The following is a 20,395-nucleotide window of genomic DNA, read 5'->3' as shown; positions in this document are numbered from 1 at the left end:
CCGAAGGAGAGGAGGAGGCTGGCTGCTTTCCCGCCCCTCCCGGAGGTCCCTGGGGGACTGCAAACAGGTGGGGGAGGGGGCCGCCTGGAAGTTGCTGTCATGAGCCAGCCAGCCTGTCCCTGGAGCCTTTCTGTGGGCCTTTATCTGGGTGGCCTTGGGGCACTGGGGGAGGGAGGGGCCCGGCCCCCTGATGGGCCAGAGCGCACAGACTGTACCTCCCCTGACGCTGGCCCTGGCATTTCAGGGTCAGGGCCAGAGCCAGATGTGGCCAGCCAGTGAGGATGCCTGCTTTCCCGTCCAGGAGCCTAGCTGCTGGGAGGTGTTGTCGTAGAAACGCAGCCCCTGGGAGGGGGTGGGGACACTTCGCTTTTCCTGCTTTGCTGCTTTTTGAGTGTGAGGAGCAGGGACAAGTCCCTGCCCTTCCTCCAGGGAGCTCTCCTCCTGCTCGGAGGGGCACGGGGACATGCTGGTGCTCCCTGCAGGGCTGTGTGCCCCCATAGCTCCTCATCACTGCCCCCTGGCACGCTGTCACCCGATCGCCCTGCAAACTACCCCTCCCTCTCGGACTGTCCCCCTGACTTCAGCCAGGCAGGGCTGACGCTCTGCAACCATTGGAAACCGTGGTGCTGTTGAGGGTAAGAACTGGGGGCGGGGAGCTTCAGGGCCGGGCAAGCTGATTAGACCAGCCAGGAAGTGACTCGTGTCCTTTGCACCAACTGGCTGCGAATGGATTTCTTTTCTGCAAACTGCATGCCCTTTTATGCTTGTTTTTCCTCACACTCTCCAACTCCCCCCAAACCCAATGCCCCCCTCCCTCATTCCTACCTGGTGAGTAACTTTTCACCTTCCAGAAGCAGCTCAAATAGGACGCCCTCTGGAGGCCCCCGGGCCCCACCCCACCCAAGTGTGTGACTTTTTTTCTGGGTTCCAGAACCATTTGCGTTAAAGCACTTCGGTGCCTCGCGGTCCACATCTTTGTACGCCTGTGTGTACTCTTAGACCTTGAGCTCCTTGCGGGTGGGAGCAGGTCTTATTCGTGGCTGTAAACCCTGGTGCCCAGCCCAGGCCTGGCACCCAGCAGGTGCTCAGTGCTGAGAGCCTACATGAATGAACCTCTTGGGAACCCCTGAAGGGGCCTTGAAGGCCGAGGAGAGTTGGACAGTGTCCCATGCAGAAGGCCCAGGGTGGGCTTTCTCTTTTTTTTTAATCTTTATTGTTGAAAGTATTACATAGTCCTCCTCTCCCCCATAAACCTCTTCCAGCCCACTCTCGTCGTCCCCCACCCCACCTGGCTTTTTTCCAGAGGACAGGGAGGTTGTCTTTGCACCCCCAAAGCCTGCACAGAGTAAGCATCTGTTTAGTGGATGAATGGGTAACCTTCTGCCAAAAAAGTCTTCATGGAGGTCGTGGGGTTTGGGGTATTTTAGAAGGAAGCAAAGGAGGGAATTTCAGGGTCCAGGAAAGACAAATATGAACTGAGGCAAAGTGGCCAGAGCAGCGAGGAGCCCCCCAGGGAGCAAGCTGGACAGAGGGAACTGAGGGGGTCGGGGTCCTGAGATGAAAGCTCAGGCACATAGTAGGTCCTTGTGGCCTGAACAGCAGGAAGGTGCCGCTGGGACCCTGCCCTGTGCTCTCGCACATACAGGAGCACGGCCCTCAGCAGGTGGCATCTGGACCAGGGCCCAAGGACAGGGAGGAGGACAGTCTCCCGGGTGTCCCAGCGCAAGGGGCTGTGACGCTGCCCGCCGGGTTTGGGAAGGGAAATGGCAAACGGCCCCTGAGTCTGCTGTTAGTCTGTGGAACGTGCCCGGGCTCTCGGAGGAAGAAGCTGAAAGTAAATTCATAAAATGAATGAGGCCTTTAAGGCTGCCGCCCAACTCCAGTCTTTATCACAGGGAAGGCCATCTGGGATCTGAAGCCTAGACAGGCCTCTGTCCCATGCACCAGGCGGGGGTGTTTGGGCCCTGCGACCGGCGGGGAAGCAGACCGCCCCCAGCTGGGCGCCCACGCTGCCAACCAGGGACACGTCTGCACACCCGACCACCAGGGCGGGGGAAGCAGCGTATTTATTCTCTTCTTGTTTGCGGGCAGCTCAAAGCAGGGGCACCTCCCGTTTGCCAGGCTGTGCCCTGGGGCGGTCCCGTACCTGCTCTGACAGCTCCTCACCGCTGCCCTGACAGGCAGGGCCCCAGGCCTGCAGAGGACCACCCAGGGCTCCCAGCGGGACGGGGGGCATGTCGCAAACGGCTCTCTTGTCATTCCAGAAAATTCCACAGCCAGTGTGAGCGAAGCAGAAAAGAAGGCCCAGGTGTACTATCGCGCGTGTATGAACGAAACCAAGATCGAGGAGCTCAAGGCCAAGCCCCTGATGGAGCTGATTGAGAGGGTGAGTTCCTCCGGCAGACTTTCCCGATCTCCTCCGCCCTGCCCCTGCCTGCCCCTCTGGCTTCTGTCCCAGCGCCCAGCTGCCACCAGGACCGGCCGTGGATGGTGGAGCCTGTCTGCTGACAGTGCCAGGGTTGTGTGCGTGTGCGTGTGTGTGCGTGTGTGTGCGTGTGCATGTGTGTGTGTGTGCGTGTGCATGTGTGTGTGTGTGCGTGTGTGCGTGTGTGTGCATGTGCGTGCGTGTGCATGTGCATGTGTGTGTGTGCGTGTGTGTGCGTGTGCATGTGCGTGCACATGCTCATCTCTCTGTGGGTGTGTATTTGTTACTTTTTTAAAATATATTTTTATTGATTTCAGAGAGGGAGGGAGAGGGTGAGAGAGATAGAAGTATCAATGATGAGAGAGAATTATTGACTGGCTGCCTCCTGCACGCCCCCTACTGGTGATCAAGCCCCAAGCCCCAACCCCCCCCCTACCACCACCACCTATGTGCCCTGACCGGGAATCGAACCATGACCTCCTGGTTCAGGGGTCGATGTTCAACCACTGAGCCACGCCGGCTGGGCATCCATGTGTGTATTTGTGTGGGGAGGTCTGTCACACACATGTGCCTCTGCATCTGCGTGTGGGACAGGGGATGTATTTACAGATAAAATGTTCTCTGTGTTGCTGCTTCCTTGTCCTCAGAGAGTATCTGTGTGTGACAGGGGTGTGTCCACAAGGAGCAACAGGAAGTCTTGCAGCAGAAGTAGAGCCCTCCCTCTGACCCAGGGCCTCCCCGGCCCCCTGACCAGGAGAAAGAGTCTTTCTTCCTGGGCACCTTCCGATCAGCCTTGGATGGCCTCCTGGCCCGGGGCTGCCAGGCTGCCTGGCGCACACACAGGGGTGGCCGAGGGTGTTTTCTAGCTGCCCTTGCTCCCTCCAGGCCCCGCCTCCCAGCTCGGCTGGGGAGAGAGGGGGAGGCATTGGGGTGGGTGGGGAGCTGTGGGCACCGGGGACTGTACCGTCCCTCCGTCTCCAGCGTGAGCTCAACCAGGAACACCAAGGAAATTTTTAAAAATCTAACTCTGAGAGAAACTAAAATAGATAATCTTTTAAAAAATATAGAGCTTTCCTTATACCTGAAAATAATATAGAATAGTATTGAAAGTAAACTGTAATGGAAAAATAAATAAGTACAACTTACAAATAAATGAAATATGTTGCTTTAGGCACAATTGAATTTATGCTTCAGTAGGAATGACATTCATGTGACTTAGTGCTAGAAAAATAAACAGAGAACCGGAAAAGTCTTCTTCCCGGCCCCGCCCCCAGCCACCAGGGAGCAGCCGCCCCGTGGACCCACGGCTCCCTTGTCCAGGGTGCATCTTTGCTCCAGCCGGGATCTCTGGCTAATGATGACCTCCCTTTCATTTGCTCTTGAGGCTCAGAGAGGTCAGGTGGCTGACCAGGGTCACATGTCACACCCGGGTCTCCCCGCCATCTCATCACCTCCCTGTTTCCCTCCCTCCGCACAGCTCGGGGGCTGGAACATCACAGGGCCCTGGGACAAGGACAACTTCCAGGAGATCCTGGAGGTGGTCACCACCCGCTACCGCACCTCAGCCCTCTTCTCCGTCTACGTCAGTGCCGATTCCAAAAACTCCAACAGCAACGTGATCCAGGTGAGCTGACCGGGAATTCCAGGAAGGAGGGGGCAGGACCTCATGGCCTGTTCTGAGTTTAGCAAGCGCTGCCTTGGGGCAGTTGGGGAGGGGACTTGCCCTGGCCTGGGAGACAGTCTTGGCTCCCAATGGTGAGAGCTTGACAGGCAAGAAGTTTGGAAAGGACAGGCTGCCTCCTGGGGTAGGTGGGCTGCTGCAACACCAAGGGATCTTCAGGGTTCTGCTATGTCACCGTGGGCTCCAGGGATGAGGTCAACCCCTAGGCCAGTGGTCGGCAAACCGCGGCTCGCGAGCCACATGCGGCTCTTTGGCCCCTTGAGTGTGGCTCTTCCACAAAATACCAAATGTGGGCGCGCACGTACAGTGCCATTGAAACTTCGTGGCCCCTGCGCAGAAGTCAGTTTTCGGAAAGGAGATAGACGAAACAAGTATACAAGACGAGTGTGGATGGGAGAGTTGGAAGGGGTCGACCTCAGCGAACGTACCTCAATCAGATTGAGGACGTTTTTTAGCAAAGGCCAGCTTAGGAGTACCCTCATTAAGTTAATAACAATGTACCTACCTATATAGTTTAAGTTTAAAAAATTTGGCTCTCAAAAGAAATTTCAATCGTTGTACTGTTGGTATTTGGCTCTGTTGACTAATGAGTTTGCCGACCGCTGCCCTAGGCTCAGCTGGAGCCATGTCTTGGTCCCCCCGCCTCAGCCTCCAGCCTTTGTATCTCTGCCTGGAATGGCTTTGAGTCCATCTCTCTCTCCATGAAGACTGAGTTCCCACCGATCTCTGCCATTCACTCCTTGTGTGACCTTGGGCAAGTGCCTCAACCTTTCTGAGCTTCAATTTCCTTTCCAATGAAATGAACTGTACACTGGATCTTAACCAAATGGCCGAGAAGAGATCAAACGCATTATAATAACACCTACTTAGGTCTGACAAGGTGTGGCCGTAACTATCGGGAATGGACAGTCCTCACCAGCCCCCCACTCACCAAGCCCTTTACTGGCACTGTCTCCTTGAATCCCCTTCCAGCCTGAGGGTGAGCTGTTTCCCCCCTATTTTGCAGATGAGGAACCTGGGGATCAGGCAGGGTCAGTGACTTGGCCAAGGTTACACAGCTTGTGAGGGGCTCTTAACCACGGCTCCGCCTTGGGGAGTGTCTTATGAAGTAGAGCTGCTCTGCCGGGCCTCGGAGGTGTTGAGAGAAGAGGGGGGCTCTGTCTGTTCCTCCTGGTGGGTGGAGGCCTGCAGGGTGCGTGTGCCACGGGAGGTTCCCTCTCACTCCCGCCTTTCTCTCCAGGTGGACCAGTGTGGCCTGGGCTTGCCCTCAAGGGATTATTACCTGAACAAAACGGAAAATGAGAAGGTGAGTGGGCCTCTGCAAAGGGAGTGGCTCCCGCCCCCAGCTCTCCGTGGTTTGTCCCCCACCCCGTGTCCCCCGAGTGTTCAGGTCTTTGAAGCTGGAGGAACAGGAACCCAGAGGTGTCACTTACCCGATAGGTGACACGCAGTCCCTGGCAGGGAGGCTGTCATATGGCCCCATTCCAGAGTGAGGCTGGTTCACATCCAGGCATCATGGGCACAATAGGCAGGAGCAGGTGTCATGTGTCCCCATTCTAGAGCGATGCAGCGGTACCGCCCTGCCCTCTGGGGGTGCTGGGCCTTTTATACTCACAGCACCTGTGGCCCTCCGGTGACCCTGCAGATACCGAACGTCTCCTCCGACCTTCGTTCGCCTCCTCTGTCCCTGGGTATTATTTTTACCTTGCCTACTTCAGAGGAGGGAATACGGCTCAGAGGCAATACGTGATCTGCTCAAGGTCACTTAGCAGAGACTGAGATGCCTATCCAGACCCGCCCACTCTAAAACCCACGCCTTCCCATCCCCCTGGCTGCATCCGTGGTGTCCCGGGGAGACCTGGCCTGAGGTTCCTCGTCTATCCATTCATCATTCCACCCACTTGTACTGAGCAAGTGCCCGCTATGCCTGATGCTGGGGAGATAGTGGTGAACAAGGCCGCCTGGTCCCTGATGTTAATTAACCACCAATTAGAGGCATAATGACAAATGGTGATAAGGAAGGTGAACTGAGAAGGTAACCTGGGGACCTAATTTAGATGGGGGGGTGGGGGAGCCACAGAGGACAGTTCAGAAAAAGTGAGTTCCAGGCCCTGAAAGACGGCTCTCTGGGAGGAGCATGCGGGAGGGAATGAGGACCTGGACAGCAGGGACCGGCCCTCCTGGGGACCTGTGGCCTTGGTCCCCAGGGCCATGTGAGCTGTGAATTGGTGCACTGCCAAACTCATTCTAGAAGCTGTTTCCGGTGGGTGCCCGGGGAAAGCGCCAGCCCCTCCCTCCCTGCGCTGGGCCACCAGGGGCAGAGGTGGCAGCCACTGACAGGCTCGGGGGCCCACAGGTGCTGACGGGTTACCTGAACTACATGGTCCAGCTGGGGAAGCTGCTGGGCGGAGGGGACGAGGACGCCGTGCGCCCCCAGATGCAGCAGATCCTGGACTTTGAGACCATGCTGGCCAACATCACCATCCCCCAGGAGAAGCGCCGGGACGAGGAGCTCATCTACCACAAAGTGACAGCAGCCGAGCTGCAGGTGACGTGAGCTCCGTCCGGGGCAGCCCCGGGGCTTCAGGACGGAGGGCGCTGGGCCGGGGTTTTACACCCACCTCGTCAGGTCCTCAGAACAACCCTCTGAAGCAGGGCTGGTGGTTCTGCCCACTTCTCAGATGGGAAGACTGACGAGGCTCCGAGAGGTGGAGTTCCCAGCTGAAGGCCGCACGGCTAGAGACTCCAAAGCTAGTCTCTTGCCTGCACCAGGCTGCTTTTCAGTGACAGCATTTGTCCAGGGAGGCTGTGGTCATAATAGCTCACACTGATGGGCATTGCCGATCTCTCAGGCACCAAGCTCTTCGAGCCTGCTACACAGCAAACAGTAAATGTGAGGACTGGGTTCTGTCGACACTTCATGCTTTTTTTTTTTTTTTCCCAGAGAGGAAGGGAGAGGGAGAGAGAGAAACATCAATGATGAGAGAGAATCATTGATTGGCTGCCTCCTGCATGCCCCCTCCTGGGGATTAAGCCCACAACCCAGGCATGTGCCTTTGGCCAGAATCGAACGTGGGACCCTTCAGTTCGAAGGCTGGCACTCTGTCCACTGAGCCAAACCAGCTAGGGCCACTACACCCTTTCTTAAGCCTGGAGGTTAGGGGACAAGTTGAAGGCCATGAGGCTCCTACGTGACAGGGGAGCTTGGCATGGAATCAGGCTTGGCTAACTGAAGCTCTGCTTCTGACCGTGACCCCGGTGACCCCGGTGGAATCAAGTTAAGGGTCAGAACTGTGAGGTTCTGTACTGAGCATGACCCATCTGAAAAGCAGAAGTTCCCTCCACAGCTCAGCCTTTGTGAAAGGCTGCCCCCTGGTGGCTGCCTGGGACTTGCAGGTCATGAATTTGCCAAGTTCCTTCTTTCCAGTTCATGGGGTGTTAGTGTCCAGCCTTACCCCAAACCCCCCGGGGTCACAGAGGAAGCCAGCCAAGTGGCCTCAGCCCATCTTCCTCTTCCCTACCATCACCCAGGAACGCTTGGCGGGGCCTTCTCTCTCTGGGGAGGCTGTCTGGGACAGGCTAAAATGTCTCCTCCCTTCTCTACCCCCTGACCAGCCAAGTCCTGCCCGTGCATTAGAGTTCGGCTCATTTACTCTCTTTCCCGGCAGAACACTGAGGTCCCTGCCCCTTTCTCCTCCGTCCCTCCTCTGACCGGTGTACATGGGGCCACCGACAAGGAAGCAACCCCAAACTCGCCGCTAAGGGCTTTGAGCAAAAGAAGCAGGGCAGGCACTAGGGCAGGGGCAGGGCGAAGCCGGGGAAGGTGAGCCTGGAGAGTGGGTGAGCATTGCCCAGGTGGAGGCAGACCTGGCCTCCTGGGTGCCAGCTGCCCTCTAGGTTCCCTGAGAAGCTGGCATCAGGGTGAGTGGTGCTGGGGGCGGGGGCGGAGGCGAGGGGGTCAGGAAGATCAACAGCCTGTGATGGGCGCCATCTGGCACTGTTTTTCCGCTCTGAGGCCAGGTCAAGGGAGGTGCTGTTTATGCACCATAATTTGGTTTGCACAAGCTGCCCAGTTCTCAGCTCAAGGGGGGCCTCAAGGGGGGCCTCAGGCCCCCCCACACACACACACACAGTGACCACAATGCCAACTGACTACACCAGGAGTGGCAGAGAAGGCACAGTAGCCTTGGGCACATCAGCCCCAGCCTGGCTATCAGGTTCTACCCCCAGGCATCCTATCACCATTTGCTCTCGTTCTGCTCTTCCTCCCTCCCAGCTGCATAGCTTTCCCCTGGGGAGGACTGGCAGAGGCCGCAGCCTGGAGTGGTGTGAGCCCTGGGCGGGGTCAGAAGACTGCTCTGGCCCAGCCCCCCACCAGCTGTGTGACCTTGGGCAAGTCACACACCCCTTCTTTGAGCCTTGGCTTCCTTTCTTGTAAAATGGGGCTTTGCTCATTCATTCACCCCTGCTCTGTGCCAGGGAGACAGATGAGTGGCAGCCCTGCCCTGGCAGCTGGAAGTGACAGACCCCTTAGGGAACAGGCTGAAACCTGTGCAGTGTCTCTCAGAGGAAGTGGGCCCATGGACATAAGAAATAATTACGTTGAAAGCCGTCCCGGGCCCCTGACACCTGTCTCCCGGATAAGAATCTCTGCCTGGCCTGCCCACGGGGTTGCGAGAGGATGCGATGAAGCAAGGGATGAGATTTCACCTTGTAAACTGATACGTGCAATTCAGATAGATCTTCGTCATCATGATTAGTATTATTCCTTTGTTACGGGTGATCCCAGCCACGTCTTCAGCGCTGAACTCATTTGATTCATCCCACCCTTGGGTAGAGAATGCCTTGTTTGCTGGCTACTGGAAACTGGTTTCCTTCCCATCCTCCTGGTGACTGGGCAGGCACTCCAGCCCTCACAGTGTGGGGCTGGCCCCGCCGAGTGCAGTGGTCCCAGACTCGCCCCCAGCAGAGTCTGAATTCAGAGCGCTGAATCCGACATCCTCCTGTCGCTTCTCTGGGAGCCTGAGGACCCTCCCATTCTTTTCCAGGACCTTCCACACCAAAAGGTGTTTGGGAACGAGCCCCATCCCCTTTAAATCCTCCAGCTGAGACAAAGCCTGATAGCATCTTTCTTTTCTCTCCCTCTTTGCAAGCCTACTTGAGCCGGTTGGTCGGTGACCTGACCGGCAGTACTCTTTGGCTGCGGGTATGGAAAATAGAGCTCATCGGTGCGCCCCAAAGGATTTGTGTCACAAGTGGAGTGTCCTCGTTGGTTAAAGCAGCCATCTCCTTAGAGACGGATCTAGGCACACATGTTCAAGTTAGGTGTTCTCTACAGGAATAGAGGCTGGAAATGCGGAAATCCTGGTATTCAACACACACCCTACCGCAGAGTTGTGGGAATGGGCCTGCACAGAGCACCTGTGCCCTGCAGGGCCAGGTCTGCGTTAAGTAGGTAGAGGTGTATCTCCTGATGGCTGTGCCCTGTTCAGAGAGTCCAGTTGCCTGCCCTTTGTGAAGCTCGTGTTATTGTACACAATGATGCTCTGTAAACTTGGCCAATTTCCCAGGGGTCTTTGCCAGCAGGTCGTATAGACAGGTGGCTCTAAGTGTTGAGCCCTCTTTGAGCATCTCACCTAAACACCTCCAAGTTTTGCAGCCACAAATGTTAAGGGGACGCTCCAGAGGTTGCCTGCCCGAGGGGCTCCTGCCAGGACCAGAGAGCAGGACGAGCAAGCCGGGAAGACAGGAAACTCGGGTTTGTTGAGCACGCTGTCCCGAGAGGCACCGAGCAGCCCACCCTGGAGGGGGAGGTGGGGATTGTCCCCATTTTAGAGAAAGACGGGGTCGTCTCAGGCGAGCACAGGGCTCCTCCCCGCTGTCTCGCTGTGGGGCAGGCAGACATTTGCAGGAGCCCACAGGGCCAGCTCTTCCCAGCTCTGCGGGAAGTCTGCAGGAGGTCAGGGTGGAAATACAAGCCACACTGAGAGCCAGTTGTCAAGCCCTGGCCTGCGGGAGCTGCCCTCCTCCATCCTCTGAGGTCCTTGTTCCCCAGCAGCTGAGCTGAGCTGCCCTTTAAAACCAGACACATGAGTACACCCCGGTTTTAGACCTGCACAGTCACTGGCTCACCCTGTGACCTCAGGAAAGTCACTGTCGCTCAGTGTCCGTTACACGGCGGGTTTTCGTGGCTGCCTCTCTCACGGAGGGCTCCGTGGGTATTTTCCAACAGGTTATAGATTCAGCTGATGTTACAGACTGATTTTACATTATTTTTTAAAAGAAGACCTTTTTTAAAAAAATATGTATTTTACTAATTTCAATGAGGAAAAGAGAAGGAGAGAAAGAAATATCAATGATGAGAGAGAATCAGTGATTGGCTGCCTCCTGCACACCCCCTACTGGGGATCAAGCCCGAAACCTGGGCATGTGTCCTGAGTGGGAATCGAACCTTGACCTCCTGGTTCATAGGTCAATGCTCAACCATTGAGCCACACCTGCTGGGCAGATCTTACATTATTGATCCATACGAAGGCCATTTATGATGCCTCGCTCACCGTCCTACATCTTGCATTTTGCACTTTTTTGAGGGAACAAAACAGAATTTGGAATTGAATGAGCCCAGGCCCGCTCGTGGGAGACCTGGAGCAGTGATTACAATGGCTAACATTGATTGAGCTCTTGCGAAGCGCCAGATACCATCCTAGGACCTAGGTGATTGACACATACAGGCACTTTTGCTGTAAGGCAGCACATGAAGTCCCCAAAACGTTGCATTCTGTAAAATTACAGGACAAAAAGATAACTAGAAATAACAAGACATATGGGAAAGCAGGTCTAAAGCAGACCACTCAAAAGTTGTGCAGCTTGGCTTGAGGGCAGTGCTAAGTGAAATACGTCAGTCACACAAGGTCAAATACTGTGTGATTCCACTTACGTGAGCAGTCAGAGTCAGATGCATAAAGACGGAAGGTGGAGTGGTGGCTCCCAGGGGCCGGAGGAGGAGCTGGGAGAAGTTACTGTTTAATAGGTACCGAGTTTCATTTCTGCAAGATGGGTGGTGGTGATGGTTGCCTAACGATGCCACTGAACTGCACACTGAAAAAAAAGGTTAAGAGGGTTCATTTTAGGTGTGTATTTTTACCACAATTTTTTTAAAAATGTTGAGTTAACTTTGTAATCAGAACACTCACAAAACAATCATTGGAACCTGGACAGATCACACAGCTTGGCTGGAGGCTGCCTGGTGGGAAGCGGAAATGCTGGCTGAGGACAGAGACCCTGCAGATGAACAGGAGCTCTGAGCGTGGTAGGGGGGGCGCAAGGTGGGCCAGGAGCAAGTGCAGCCTGCCAAGAGCTGAGTTGCACAGAGCTGGCCGTGCCTCTGTGGGGAGGGAGCCCCTGCGCAGGTGCTCAATTTAAATTATCTTGAAATAGAGCTGCCGGGCTTCCTGTGGCGCATCAGCTGAGCTAAGGGCTTTTCCTTGGTTGCTGAAGGTTATCATTCTACACATGATTTTTTATTTTAGAAAAATTGAAAGGGAGGGAGAGAGAGAAACTTCATTGTGAGAGAGACACATTGATTGGTTGCCTTCTGCACACGCCCTGACCGGGGCCAGAGGTTGATCCTGCAACTCAGGTACATGCCCTTGACCGGGCATTGAACCCGAGACCCTTTGGTGCTTGGGCCGATGCTCCATCCACTGAGCCACACCGGCCGGGGCATGGCTGTCCTTCCTGACTTTACCAGTTGTATAGAAGGCCAGTCAGAATACAGTCGGTGTTCGACATGTTGAGTCTAACAGACAGTATTAACTCATGTAATCTTCACACTAACCCTATGACGTATGTTCTGTTACTATGATGATCCCCACTTTCCAGATTCCCAAGGCACAGAGAGGTACCTCATCTTTCTCAGGGTCACACAGCTCAGAAGTAAGAGAGCTGGAGTACGAACCTAGGCACTTGGGTTCCAGATTCTACACGTTTACCCATTAAGTCCGGTCGGAGCTCAGTTTCCTCATCAATACACTGGGGATAACAGTGCCTACCTCCTAGGCTTGTCGTGAGGACCAGTTGGGAGATGTGTGAGTGATCGGCATGGCACCTGGCATGGGAGGGGCTTGGTCAACAGTAGCTTCTTTTTAAAAAATATATATTTCTTTATTGATTTCAGAGAGGAAGGGAGACGGAGAGAGAGATAGAAACATCAATGATGAGAGAGAATCATTGATAGGCTGCCTCCTGCACACCTCCTACTAGGGATCGAGCCCACAACCCAGGCATGTGCCCTTGGCCGGAATCGAACCTGGGAGTCTTCAGTCCGCAGGCTGACGCTCTATCCACTGAGCCAAGCTGGCTAGGACAACAGTAGCTTCTTGCTGCTGCTGCTGAGTCTCCTCTATCCCATTCTAGTTCCACATCACGTTCAGTTTTTGGCCCTTAGAATCCTAGGTACATACCTCTTTGACACCCCTGCGCATTTCTCTCTTTACTTAACCAAGGTGTTAAGCGTGACTCTCATGCTGTTGTTTTCCATTAAACCAGAAATATTCTAGTTGATGTTCATCTTGAATTTTGACACCTAACTGTGATGTTTATATGTTCATTTCCTACATTAAAATCTTTTGGGTTAGGAATTTGTCACATTGAGCAACTAGCCGTATGAGTTCTAACATGTTTCAGAGAGGTCAGTCAATAAAACATCCCGTGAGTATATTCTCTAAAAAAGAATTCTACATACAGCATCTCTGATGGAAGCCAGGCAGCCTTCGTTTGACATCTGCCCAGTGCATTGTGGGACAGCTCCCAGCTCTCTGCTTTGTCCAAGGATGGAGGCACCATGACACGCTCTGGAGACCTGGGCTCTGCATCACGCTGTTCTCTTCTCTTCCAGGCCTTGGCGCCCGCCATCAACTGGCTGCCCTTCCTCAACGCCATCTTCTCCCCTGTGGAGATCAATGCGTCCGAGCCTATCGTGGTCTATGACAAGGAGTACCTCAGCCAGGTCTCCACCCTCATCAACAACACTGACAAGTGGTGAGGGCGCTGGGCGGCCTGGGACGGGCCTCTTCTCAGGCAGCATGGCCGAGCAGTGACAGGCTGACTCAGGAAAGTGGGCCCTGGCGTTGGCTCTGATGAGAGGCAGCAGGGCACCGTGGTTATGAACGCAGGTTCAAATCCCAGCTCCCCCACCTGCCAGCTTTGTAGCCTCGAGCACGTTTCTTACCCTTTCTCGGGTTCATTTTCCGAATCCATAAAATGGGGGTACAAGTTGCACCTACCCTGTGGGGTGGTGGTGAGACTTGAGTGAGATAACCCATGTGCCGTGTTTTCATGTAGTGCCTTGACACGAAATGGACCCAGGAAGGGTTAGCTCGTATTAGTATTTATGATGTTTTCTTACATTTTAAAGATTTGTTGTAGAAATTTTTGAAAGCTACAGAAAAAAATTATATTTACCCAAAATACGAATGTAGATCTTATGGGATGTGTGTGTTTGTGGGTGTGCACATGTGGAGAGAGAAAGCATGTATGTGAGAGAAGGACAGAGGTGGGTTTCTAATGCACATCCCTTTTTCCCAGTCATTGTGACTAGAGCTATGGTCTGTTTTCCCCTGGACTAGTTTTTAATTGATTTTTTGGAGGGAGGGGGGGCATCAATTTGTTGTTCCACTTATTTATGCATTCATTGATTGATTCTTGTATGTGCCCTGACCGGGATCAAACCTGCAACCTTGGCATATGGGGATGATGCTGTAACTGACTGAGCTACCCAACCAGGGCCTCCCTTGACTTTTTTTTTTTAATATATTTTATTGATTTTTACAGAGAGGAAGGGAGAGGGATAGAGAGTTAGAAACATCGATGAGAGAGAAACATCGATCAGCTGCCTCCTGCACACTCCCTACGGGGATGTGCCCGCAACCAAGGTACATGCCCTTGACCGGAATCGAACCCGGGACCCTTCAGTCCGCAGGCCAACGCCCTATCCACTGAGCCAAATCGGTTAGGGCTCCCTTGACTTTTATCATAAGCATTTTATCCATGTCATCCTAAACCCTCTGCAGACCTCCTTTTTCATGGCTACATAGTATTCCCCTGAGAAAACTGATGGCTATTCACTCACCCCTTCCCCTGCTGGTTCCAGTTTGAGGCTCACAGCACTTATTGAGCACTTGTGGTGTACAGATTAATGCACTAGGCCAGTGATGGCGAACCTATGACACGCGTGTCAGAGGTGACACGCGAACTCATTTTTTTGGTTTATTTTTCTTTTTGTTAAATGGCATTTAAATATATAAAATAAATATCAAAAATGTAAGTCTTTGTTTTACTATGGTTGCAAATATCAAAAAATTTCTATATGTGACACGGCACCAGAGTTAAGTTAGGGTTTTTCAAAATGCTGACACGCCGAGCTCAAAAGGTTCGCCATCACTGCACTAGGCACTGAGGGCTTTTCGGACCGAGGCTCTGCCCTGGAAGTGACAGTCCATGTGCTTAGAGAGCATCCATTACCTGACAGACAGACCGGGCGTGGAAAGAGCACGTGGGATCAGAATGTTGGATGTGAGCGCACCCTAGAGGTCAGTGGCGGGAGTGCTGCAACATTTCCAGCCTGGGGCGCTTCTGAGCATGTCTTGTCTCCTCTCGCCTCAGCCTGCTGAACAACTACATGATCTGGACCCTGGTGCGGAAGACAACCGGCTTCCTTGATCAGCGCTTTCAGGATGCCGACGAGAAGTTGATGGAAATCATATATGGAACCAAGAAGGTGAGCCTGTTACTGTGCACCCCCAAACACGGGTTGAGTACCTACTGTGCGCCAGGCCTTAGGTTGGGGGTTGGCATGACCACGGTACCCTCCAGGGGCATGGAACTCATGAGGGAGGTGGGCAGAGGCAGAGAATAAAGAGGGCCACTGGAGAGGCCTGCCCAGGTATCCCTGAGCACGCAGGAGGCCTTACCCCCGGGGAAGGCTGGGTGGGGATGGGGGAGAGGGGAGATGTCCAGGTAGACACCTGGGTGGGAAAGCGTAAAAGAACTTGGGCGACTAAACTTAGAGAAGGTTAGAGTGCCGTTGCCTTCCTTTCTCACTTCTGGCCTGAAAGAAATATATTTTTTTTAATGAAGGTATTACTTACATGCAATGAAATGTATGAAATACACAGTTCAGTGAGTTTTGACAAATGAAATCACCCGTGTAACCACCGCCCCATTTAGCCAGCAGTTCTCTGTGCCCCTTCACAGTAGCCCCTACCCCGCACCCCCAGGTGGGTGTAGAAGGGTGAAGCGGAATCATACACAAGGTGCCCTTTGTGTCAGGCTTCTGCTCAGCGTGTCTGTGAAGTGCATCTGTGCTGTATGTGTCAGGAGTTGGTCCTTGTTGTTGCCAAGTCGTGTGCTGTTGTATAAAAACACCACCTTTTGTTTTCCCTCCACCTGCGGGTGGGAGTTTGGGTGGTTTTCAGTTGAGGGCTGTAATGAAGGAGGCTGCCCTGACATGGGTGGGTTTTGCCACCTGTTGTCCAGGGTTGAGAGGATTTGGCTTCCTCTGCAGCCGACAGATTTATGGGAGTGGGGCCCCCACTTAGGTCATACAGACTGTCCCCAGAGGGCTGCTGGGCAGGGGAGCGGGTGGGGCCAAAACTAGCCGCGGTGCTTTCTTCCCGAGCCATGCTCTCCCCAAGCCGTGCTCTGTGAGGCTCAGCGGCACAGGCGTCCTGCAGGCCCCTGGGCTTGAGGGTGAGGCCAGGACGAGGGGATGCTTCAGAGTCTGGCAGTGTCGTTGTGACAGTTCTTTCTCTGGAGGCTCTAAATGGGGCTGGGTCCTGGCCTCTTGCTACTCAGGGTTGACAAGGTAACTTCCCAAGGTTCTTTGTCACCAGGATTCCTATCCTCCCCCAGGAGGTAGGGCAGGGGGGAGCGTCGGGTGTGGGGTCAGGCGCGGCCGAGTTCTGGTCACTGGGACCCTAGACCAGAGACTCCTCTGTGCTGAGTCTGTTTCCTCGCCTGGCCAGGGCCCGCCCCTGCCTCCCAGGTCATTCCGATGGCCACACGGAATACCACCTGCGAAGTGCTGTGCTCGGAGCCCGCATTCAGGAAAGAGTAGATGGCCGTGATGAGGGCCGTTCTGTGGCCTCTTGGTTTAGTGTCTAGAAGAACTCCTACGGGGTCTGAAAAGGTCTCCCTGGAGTTCTGGAAGGAAGCAGGGGCCCCAGCTGGTTGGGAGGGAGGCCGGGGCCCAGTAACCCCTCCCTCTGTTTCAGACCTGCCTTCCTCGCTGGAAGCTGTGCGTGAGCGACACAGAGAACAACTTGGGCTTCGCCCTGGGCCCCATGTTTGTGAAAGAGACCTTCGCCGAGGACAGCAAGAACATAGTAAGTGCCTCCCCTCGGGCGCAGGCTGTGGCTTCACGCCAGCGATGGCCGCTCGTGAGCTTGGCAGCCCCACTCTGGTCTGGTCTGGACCTTCCCTCCCCAGGGCTCCAGCCTTAACTCCAAGGCCTCCTTGCCTAAAGCCCTGAATCATGAGAGTCACTCGTGAGCGTTACTGCTCTTGAGTGCAGGCCGTTTAGCTGTGTTATCTCGTTGAACCCTCCCCCGGTCCCGCCCTCTCCACTTCCAAGGGTCTGAAGGACCAGGGACATGAGGCTGGGAGAGCAGCTCTAGGCCGAGGGTTGACGTTTTCCTCACTCTGAGGGTGACAGGTGTGTTCTGGACGGGCAGAGGAGCATCGTGGCTAAGCATGTGAAGGCACCAAATCCGACCCTGGATTTACCAGTTCCTGGGCGGGGGGGCTTGGGACCATATTCTCACCTCACCTGTAACAGTGCATCCCACAGGGGGCGATGAATGAGATGCTACGTGTAAGAGCAGCTGGCACAAAGTAAGGGTTCCATAAGAGGTAGCTGCTGCATCGTTTCTAATATTAAATACATGGATGTTACCTGCAGTCAAAGGTTAGCAAGCGGAGACTCAGCCCTATGAAGTGGCCTGCCTGGTGCAGAATCTGAGTCCAGTTCTACCAGCCATCAGCCCCTCTGCTCTTCCCGCTGCAGACTCCGCCTTCCCCTGGTCCGGACTCTTCCGCTGCCTGGTCTGCCTGTGACATTGCCCTTGAGAATGCCCGTTCCTCTCCAGCCTGGGCAGAACATTCCTAAAACTCTCCCCCCTTAGCCCAGCACCGGAGAGCCTGAGGCTTTGAGCCACGACCAGAGTTTAGTCTTTGCCTGGCGTCATCCTCCCTCGTGGGGTACCCATCCACGGCCCGCCCTTCAGGCTCAGCTCTGTCTCCGCAGGCCAGCGAGATCATCCTGGAGATCAAGAAGGCGTTTGAGGAGAGCCTGAGCACCCTCAAGTGGATGGATGAAGACACGCGGAGATCAGCCAAGGAGAAGGCGAGGCCCGCCAGGAGCTTGGCGGGGGTGGGGGAAGGAGAGACCGCATCCGGATGCTGCCCCGCCTTCGGGGGGACAGTCCGGCGGGATGGAGGGGCAGCCTGAACCCGCGATGGCGTTCACGGCTGTGTGGAAATGACATGCTGAGGGTGCGAGGGAGCCGTGCAGGGAGATGCCGTGTGTCTAATGGAGAGTGGAGGGCCTGAGGTGGTCGGTGGGTGAGGACCAGGGAAGGCTTTCCTTAAGAAGTGACATTTAAGTGATACCTAAGAGATAAGTGGAATTTAGACAGGAGAGGAGTCTTTCCAGAAAGAGATGAGGAAGCCCTGGGGTGGGAGGCGCCTGGCCCTGTGTCCCCTTGGCCCAGACCCTGAGCCCGGCCCCCACGGAGCATGGCTGGGCACTCACTGCCATTCTCCGTGTCTTCCCCGTCCAGGCGGACGCCATCTACAACATGATAGGCTACCCCAACTTCATCATGGACCCCAAGGAGCTCGACAAAGTGTTCAACGATGTGAGTGGTTCCTGCCTGCCCCCTTGCATTCCCAGCTGCCCCCGGGGCCCCCGTTTGGGGAAGGGGAGAGGCAGGCTGGGTCCGGATGGGGCGCTGGAGGCACCGGGACTGTGAAGACATCTTGAGATGGTGAGCTGTGGGCTTTGGGGATGCGCCAGGCACCAGGAAGCTGCTCCCTGCTCCTTGGCCTCCTGGGCCAGCCCGAGGCCCCCTTCCCTGGAGCCACCAGCAGCCAGTGCCCCGCAGTCAGTGCCAGAACAGTGCCACGTGCCCCGCTGACAGTGGGAGGAAACACCCTAGAACCGTGGTCGGCAAACCGCGGCTCTCGAGCCACGTGCGGCTCTTTGGCCCCTTGAGTGTGGCTCTTTCACAAAATACCATGTGCGGGCGCGCACGTACAGTGCGATTGAAACTTAGTGGCCCATGCACAGAAGTCGGTATTTTGTGGAAGAGCCGGTATTTTGTGGAAGAGCCGCACTCAAGGGGCCAAAGAGCCGCATGTGGCTCGCGAGCCGCGGTTTGCCGAGCCGCGGTTTGCCGACCACTGCCCTAGAAGGTGCAGAGAGCATTGGCACACCCCCTAAAACATCAGAGGAGTACAGCGTGAACCCCTCATACTGCCTCCTCCTTCCCTGCTCCAGTTACCTCCTGTCCCGGGATCCTGCCCACCTTCCCAGAGAAACCTGACCCCTGGTTTGGCCCTTGAAATGCTAACAGGAAAATGGAAGCATAAATCTCAAAGGCACGCTCACGCTTCATTTAGGCAACAGAGGTAGCTGGCGTGTCCCTGGTAGTTAGAACTTTTAAATTGCTCCTTTCAACGCATCGTGCTTCTGCCCTGAAAGGTCCATTTTTATGTTCTTTGTGATTGAAACTCGTAAACTCAGGCACTTTTGCAATTATAATAACGTCTCATCACGGTCATATTTAAAACCCAAGGATATTGAGATCATTTCTGAGAATGCGAGGTGCCTTTTGCAGCCTTTTTCCCTGAGAGTAACTTAAGGTGCTCCAGCGTGTCCGGACAGGAGACAGGGGCTCCGGGACATGAGGACGGAGGCCTGCGCAGGGCCCAGCGTTTCCCTAGATCCTCGTTGTAAAGCTAGAAAGCCGGAGGGATCTGAGGGAGAACCCCAGCCTGGAAGGAGCAGGAAGGCCGGGCCGAGGGGGAGGAAGATGCCCAGCAATGCCTGTCCCTGCCGCTTCAGAGCTGGATCTAGCCTGATTTATCAGATCTCTGCTGTCCGGTATGGTGGCCGCTAGCCATAGATGGCGAATTCATCAAAGCCTAATTACTTAAAAGTAAATTAAATTTAAAAAGGAAAAAAGTTTAGATTAACTTTAAAAGCCACTCTAGCCACATCTGAAACGCTCGGCGGCCACATGTGGCCAGTGTCTAACAGGAAAAGCACAGACACAAACGTGCCCGTCAGCGCAGCCTCCTCTGCCGCCAGCGCGCTGCTGCAGGACCTGCGACGCCACGGGGTGTCTGCTGGTGTCAGGGGCCCTGGGCAGGCTCTCTGTGTCCTTGTGGGGAGAGGGTGCCAGGCCCCAGCAGGGGGAGGGCCGAGGGAGGCCCGTTCTGGCCTCGGACCTGCAGACCAATCCCTTAACCTCGCGGGCTCTGTTTCCTCGGTTTCAGAAGAGGTCTGGGCTCCAGGGTCCGAGCGCCTCGGCCTGGCCTCTCTGATCCTGTGGCTTTGCTCTCGTCCAGTACACAGCAGTCCCGGACCTCTACTTCGAGAACGCCATGCGCTTTTCCAACTTCTCCTGGAGGGTCACTGCCGACCAGCTCAGGAAAGCTCCCAACAGAGACCAGTGAGTCCGGCCTCGGGGGAGGTGCTGGCTCCCGGCTCCCGGCTCCCGGCTCCTGGCACGTGGGGTGCTCGGGGCTGAGCTCACCTTTGTGGACCAGGTGCCGATATAACTGTCCTAAGGGCCCTCGTCCACTTTCCGGACGAGGAGCCCAAGGATGAAGGAAGTGTTCCGAGGCAGGAGCTGGGCTCGGCCGGTCTGTGTGTCCCCGGCGCCAGGCTGTTGGCAGAGTAGCCCGGCCTCGAGTGGAGCAGCCCTGGCATCACATCCCAGCACCACTTCTGCACTCGGAGCTGGTGTGACCCCCGAGTGTGAGGACCTCCGCTAGGGCTCATTTCCTCCAATTCCCCACCAGCAGGAGCGGCGGATTCCAGGGCAGTTCCCCAGAGGCTGGGGAAGGTTCCAGATAGGCCCCCACAGCTGTGGTTCCCAAACCTTACTGCACATCAGGAGTCTCTGGGGAGTTTTTTTTTAAAAAAACAGCTTTCTGCCCTGGCCGGTTAGAGCCTCGGCCCATGGACCAAAGGGTTTCGGGTTCGAGTCCCGGTCAAGGGCACA

At 55.2% G+C, this 20,395-nt stretch overlaps 1 protein-coding gene across 1 annotated transcript in view; it reads left to right on the top strand.

Annotated features, from left to right (window-relative positions):
* ECE1 (endothelin converting enzyme 1) overlaps positions 1-20,395 on the top strand; it is a 52,086-nt gene that overhangs the window by 22,381 nt on the left and 9,310 nt on the right. The window contains exons 5-14 of the mRNA XM_006094013.3: positions 2,265-2,386; positions 3,903-4,049; positions 5,347-5,412; positions 6,463-6,654; positions 13,003-13,145; positions 14,769-14,883; positions 16,379-16,489; positions 17,410-17,508; positions 17,945-18,022; positions 19,737-19,840. Coding sequence (XP_006094075.1) covers positions 2,265-2,386; positions 3,903-4,049; positions 5,347-5,412; positions 6,463-6,654; positions 13,003-13,145; positions 14,769-14,883; positions 16,379-16,489; positions 17,410-17,508; positions 17,945-18,022; positions 19,737-19,840 — 1,177 coding nt within the window. The remainder of the gene's footprint in view (positions 1-2,264; positions 2,387-3,902; positions 4,050-5,346; positions 5,413-6,462; positions 6,655-13,002; positions 13,146-14,768; positions 14,884-16,378; positions 16,490-17,409; positions 17,509-17,944; positions 18,023-19,736; positions 19,841-20,395) is intronic.

This window comes from Myotis lucifugus, unplaced genomic scaffold, assembly GCF_000147115.1.
Source record: "Myotis lucifugus unplaced genomic scaffold, Myoluc2.0 scaffold_128, whole genome shotgun sequence".
Classification (NCBI taxonomy): Eukaryota; Metazoa; Chordata; class Mammalia; order Chiroptera; family Vespertilionidae; genus Myotis; species Myotis lucifugus.
This window is presented reverse-complemented; position numbering and strand designations above follow the sequence as displayed.